The 6,047-nt window shown below is 45.4% G+C and overlaps 1 protein-coding gene across 2 annotated transcripts in view; it reads left to right on the forward strand.

Annotated features, from left to right (window-relative positions):
• Positions 1-5,562, forward strand: part of GALNT18 (polypeptide N-acetylgalactosaminyltransferase 18) — a 355,896-nt gene extending 350,334 nt beyond the window's left edge. For both annotated transcript variants that reach the window (XM_037999716.2, XM_008006704.3), the window contains one exon: positions 5,153-5,562. In XM_037999716.2, the coding sequence (XP_037855644.1) occupies positions 5,153-5,299 (147 nt within the window). In that variant the 3' untranslated portion in view covers positions 5,300-5,562. The remainder of the gene's footprint in view (positions 1-5,152) is intronic.
• Positions 5,563-6,047: the final 485 nt, after the last annotated feature.

Genomic DNA, 6,047 nt, shown 5'->3' on the forward strand with positions numbered 1-6,047 from the left:
TGTCTGCAGATGACATGATTGTATATTTAGAAAACCCCATCGTCTCAGCCCAAAATCTCCTTAAGTTGATAAGCAAATTCAGCAAAGTCTCAGCATACAAAATCAATGTACAAAAATCACAAGCATTCCTGTATACCAATAACAGACAAACAGAGAGCCAAATCCATTCACGATTGCTACAAAGAGAATAAAATACCTAGAAATACAACTTACAAGCGATGTGAAGGACCTCTTCAAGGAGAACTACAAACCACTGCTCAAGGACATGAGAGAGGACAAATGGAAAAATATTCCATGCTCATGGATAGGAAAAATAAATATCATGAAAATGGCCATACTGCCCAAAGTAATTTATAGATTCAAGGCTATCCCCATCAAGCTACCACTGACTTTCTTCACAGAATTAGAGAAAACTACTCTAAAGTTCATATGGAACCAAAAAAGAGCCTGCAGAGCCAAGACAATCCTAAGAAAAAGAACACAGCTGGATGCATCAGGCTACCTAACTTCAAACTATACTACAAGGCTACAGTAACCAAAACAGCATGGTACTGCTACCAAAACAGATAAGACCAATGGAACAGAACAGAGACCTCAGAAATAACACCACACATCTACAACCATCTGATCTTTGACAAACCTGACAGAAACAAGCAATGGGGAAAGGATTCCCTATTTAATAAATGGTGTTGGGGAAACTGGCTAGCCATATGCAGAAAACTGAAGCTGGACCCCTTCCTTACACCTTTATACAAAAATCAACTCAAGATGGATCAAAGACTTAAACATAAGACCTAGGACCATAAAAATCCTAGAAGAAAACCTCGGCAGTACCATTCGGGACATAAGCATGGGCAAAGACTTCATGACTAAAACATACAAAGCAATGGCAGCAAAAGCCCAAATTGACAAATGGGATCTAATTAAACTAAAGAGCTTCTGCATAGCAAAAGAAACTATCAAGAGTGAACAGGCAACTACAGAACGGGAGAAAATTTTTGCAATCTATCCATCTGACAAAGGGCTAATATCCAGAATCTACAAAGAACAAATTTATAAAAAAACAACCCCATTTAAAAGTGAGCAGAGGATATGAACAGACACTTCTCAAAAGAAGACATTTATGCAGCCAACAACCATAGGAAAAACTCATCATCACTGGTCATTAGAGAAATGTAAATCGAAACCACAATGAGATACCATCTCATGCTAGTTAGAATGGCAATCATTAAAATGTCAGGAAACAACAGATGCTGGAGAGGATGTGGAGAAATAGGACTTTTACACTGTTGGTGGGAGTGTAAATTAGTTCAACTATTGTGGAAGACAGTGTGGTGATTCCTCAAGGATCTAGAATTAGAAATACCATTTGATCAAGCGATCCCATCACTGGGTATATACCCAAAGGATTATTAATCATTCTATAAAGACACATGCACATGTATGTTTATTGCAGCACCATTCACAATAGCAAAGACTTGGAACCAACCCAAATATCCATCAATAATAGACTGGATAAAGCAAATGTGTCACATATACACCATGGAATACTATGCAGCCATAAAAAATGAGTTCATGTCCTTTGCAGGGAGATGGATGAAGCTGGAAACCATCATCCTCAGCAAATTATCACAAGAACAGCAAAGAACAGAAAACCAAACACCACATGTTCTCACTCATAAGTGGGAGTTGAACAATGAGAACCCATGGACGCTGGGAGGGGAGCATCACACACTGGGGCTTATCAGGGAGTGGGGGGCTAAGGGAGGAATAACATTAGGAGAAATACCTAATGTAGGTGACAAGTTGATGGGTGCAGCAAACCACCATGGCATGCATATACCTATGTAACAAAACTGCACATTCTGCACATGTACCTCAGAACTTAAAGTACAATAATAAAAATAAATTTTAAAAACCCACCTACTCAAGCCTCAGCAATGGCAGATGCCCCTCCCCCAACCAAGCTTGAGCATCCCAGGTTGACCTCAGACTGCTGTCCTAGCAGAGAGAATTTCAAGCCAGTAGATCTTAGCTTGCTGGGCTCTGTGGGAGTGGGACCCACTGATCCAGACCACTTGGCTCCCTGGCTTCAGCCCCCTTTCCAGGGGAGTGAATGGTTCTGTCTCACTGGCATTCCAGGTGTCACTGGGGTATGAAAAAAAAAAAAAAAAAAAACTCCTGCAGCTAGCTCAGTGTCTGCCCAAAGAGTCACCCAGTTTTTGTGCTTGAAACCCAGCACCATGGTGGTGTAGGTACCAGATGGAATCTCCTGGTCTGCCAGTTGAGAAGACCATGGGAAAAGTGCAGTATCTGGGCTGCAGTGCACCGTTCTCCCGGTACAGTCTCTCACAGCTTTCCTTGGCTTGGGGAGGGAGATCTCCCAACCCCTTGCACTTCCCAGGTGAGGCAACGCCCCACCCTGCTTCAGCTTGTCTCCCATGGGCTATACCCACTGTCCAACCAGTCCGAATAAGATGAACCAGCTACCTCAGTTGGAAATGCAGAAATCACCCACCTTCTGCATCGATCTCACTGGGAGCTGCAGACTGGAGCTATTCCTATTTGGCCATCTTGACAGTGAAACCAGAATCTCATTTTAATGTTTAAATATTATTCCATCCTGTGTATATACCACATATTCTTTATTCATTAATCTACTGGATACTTAGGTTGATTCCGTATGTCTATTGTGAATAGTGCTGCAATAAACATGGGAGTGCACATATCTCTTCAATATGCTGGTTTCCTTTCTTTTGGGTATATACCCAACAATGGGATTGCTGGATCATACAGTTTTATTTTTGAGGAACTTCCATACTGTTCTTCATAGTGGCTGTACTAATTTTCATTCCCACCAACAATGTACAAGGATTCCCTTTTCTCCACATCCTCACCAGCATTTATTATTGCCTGTCTTTTGGTTAAAGTCATTTTAACTGGGGTGAGATGATTACAGTTTTTGCTTACATTTCTCTGGTAATTACTGCTGCTGAACATTTTTCCATAACCTGTTTACCATTTATAAGTCTTTTGTGGAATGTCCAGATCTTTTGCCCATTTTTAATTGGATGTTTTGTTTTCTTGCTATTATTTGAACTTCTTATGTATCCTGGTTGTTAATCCCTTGTCAGAGGGGTAGTTTGCAAATATTTTCTCCCATTCTGTGGGCTCTTTGTTTTCTTTGCTGTGCAGAAGCTTTTTAACTTGATGTGATCCTATTTGCCCATTTTTGCCTTGGTTGCCTGTGCTTTTGAGGTCTGACTCAAGAAATTGTTGCCCAGATCAATGTCCTGGAGTGTTTCCCACATCCTGGAGTGTTTCCCCAATGTTTTCTTCTAGGATTTTCATGTCTCAGATCTTAAAGTCTTTAATCTATTTTGATTTGATTTTCATATATAGCAAGAGATAGGGGTCTAGTTTCATTCTCTCACATTTTCCCAGGCAATTTCTTGAAAAGACTGTCCTTTCCCCATTGTATAGAGAACCAAGTCTTAACACTCTCTTGAGATGTCAGTTGTTGCTATGGGAATGGTCATGGCAGAGTTAGTTGGATGACGTCCTTGGAGACGTTTGCCACCCCTCCCTCTCTCAGTGCACTTCCCACTGTGAGCTGGAAAAGGCACAAAATGAAGAGCACCAGCCCAGCTTGTAAACTGAGGAGGTAGAAGTGGAGGTGGGGCATGGGTGGGCAGTAGAGAACACTTCCTGGAGGAAATGGAGCAGGAGTTGAGCTTTGACACATGGTTGTGGCTTAACCTGTCATGGGAGCATGGGGAAGAATCCCAGGCAGAGAGCACAGCTTGTTTTAAAGTTCAGGAACCCTGAGTTAATGTAAATGGGATCAGAAAAGTACAAGGGATTTGGTACAGCTGTAGCAAAAGTCATGGAGCTTGGAGGAGGATCAGAGACGAGGCTAGAGAAGGGCAGCACTGAGCCGTGGAGGCCTTCAGTGCTGCACTAAGGAGCTTGGGCTTTGTCCGTTAGGCCAAACGTGCATTTTCGAAAGATCACCACTCCCGCCTCTAGAGGTTGGAAGAGAGATCCATTAGGGGGCTGACACAGTTGTCCCAGAGAGAGAGAAGTTGGTGGCCTGAACCAGGGCAAGTATGATGGGAAAAGGATAAGGGGACAGTCACATGACACAAGAGAGGTAGAATTGCCAGGACTTGAGGCCTAATTGGATGCTGAAAGGATAAATAAATGAAAATGTCCATGTTTCTCACACAAATACCTGAGACAGAAACACAGGAGGTGTTTCTGGGGAAAAAGTGAGTTTGACCATATACTAAAGTGCCATTAAGCTACAAGGAGTCCAATTATAAGGACCTCTACCCACCAAAGCAATTCCGTCTGCTTGGGAGGCCAAAATCTAGTTGAGCACAAGTTTGGCGGTAACTCGGAGATGCTCAGACAGTCCAGGATGCCGCCTCAGGCTCACAGCCAGCAACCCAAAGGGTCTAAGGCCCTGAAAGGATTTCACTACAAAACTTGGGGGTTTCCTCTTTGTTGCTATAGGGCTGATATGAAGAACAGAACATCAAGGGGCTTTGGGTCATAAACTGAATGAGAATGGCTGCAAACATTCTGGAACATCAGTAGCATGGGGGAAAATCCCGCATGTCAGGACTCAGGGAGCCTAATGGCCTAATAGACAGTATCCAGGAGCTTTGGTTGAAACCAGTACTGATGACTCCAGAGGTCCAGTTTGGGGCATGGACCCTAGGAGTAGGAAGCCCCGGGCCTCTGGTGATGCTCAAATGAGGGCCAATGATGGGTTGTCCCAAGAAACGGGGCTTTTCAGAGAGGTGACCCAGCCAATAGCTATGGGGAGCAAGGCCCAGCCCCTGGGGTAGGAGCTGTAGGTGCAAACAGGTGTGCCACAGCCCAGCTAGGTAGACAGAACTGGGGGTGGGGAATTCTCTCTCCTAGCAAAGAACTAGGGCTTTGTGAAGACAGCTGCGGCAGATTCAGTCTTCCAGAGGAGACCAACACATCAGCGATGGGGGAGCCTGCAGTTTCATGGGAATGCTAGCCTCCTGGGATCTGGCCACACGGATGTCAGCCCTCACTAGCCACTGGGCCTGAGGCTCCTGAATCTCCGTGTGTTGCCTCTATGCCCTCTGACCCCGCTCTCTGCCCTGGCCCCTAGGGAGGAGCCATCCAGAACCGCAAGTCCAAGCGCTGTCTGGAGCTGCAGGAGAACAGCGAGCTGGAGTTCGGCTTCCAGCTGGTGTTGCAGGAGTGCTCGGGCCAGCACTGGAGCGTCACCAATGTCCTGAGGAGCCTGGCGTCCTGACCCACTTGGGCCACTTCCGGCTGCCTCTTTGCTACTGTGTAGCACCTACTGCAACGCTGCCTGCTGTCCGTGTGGGGTTGGAGTCAGGGGAACCAGGTTAGTGGGCCCCCAAGAAGAGCTTTTTATTTCCTATTCAATTTTCTTGGAGTTTATAGAAAGATGCTGATTGGTGGGTGATGGTATGATATCAAACTATTTTGCAGTTGTAAATAGGTGATACATGGAAAATATTTATAACTGACAATAAAATATTATTAAGAAAAGGGTTTTGCAGTCATTTGGTACTCTGGAGATTCATGCCTGGCTCCTTTGAACTTGGAGTTCTCGTAGCCAAAAATGTGTCCCTGTGTGCCCTTCTGGCTTCTCGTCCTTCGGAAAGGGAGTTTTAATGACCAGCACTCAGTGGGAGCTTGTTGTGCAAGCTGCCAGCTCTTTCCTTAGACCCAAGGCAGCAAGAAGGGCACTATGACCTCAGGTTCCAACCCAGGGGGAAGGTCCCCTCTGCCTCTCCCATGGCAAGTGCCCCTCTGGAAGATACCTGCAGCCCTTCATTCCTGAGGAACCACAGTTGCTCACTGGCCACTGGAGTGTTGTCTGCTGGACTTCAGGCCACCCTGCCTTCTCCCGAAGTCGCCAACTTACCACCTCCTTTACCCCGCAGAGCTGCCCCCGCCCAGCCCCTCATCAGGACACTGCCTGTGTCCAATTGCCAAGACTGCTCAGGCTCCTCCCATGAATCAGGGGTTTT

Source organism: Chlorocebus sabaeus, chromosome 1 (assembly GCF_047675955.1).
Source record: "Chlorocebus sabaeus isolate Y175 chromosome 1, mChlSab1.0.hap1, whole genome shotgun sequence".
In the NCBI taxonomy this organism is placed as follows: Eukaryota; Metazoa; Chordata; class Mammalia; order Primates; family Cercopithecidae; genus Chlorocebus; species Chlorocebus sabaeus.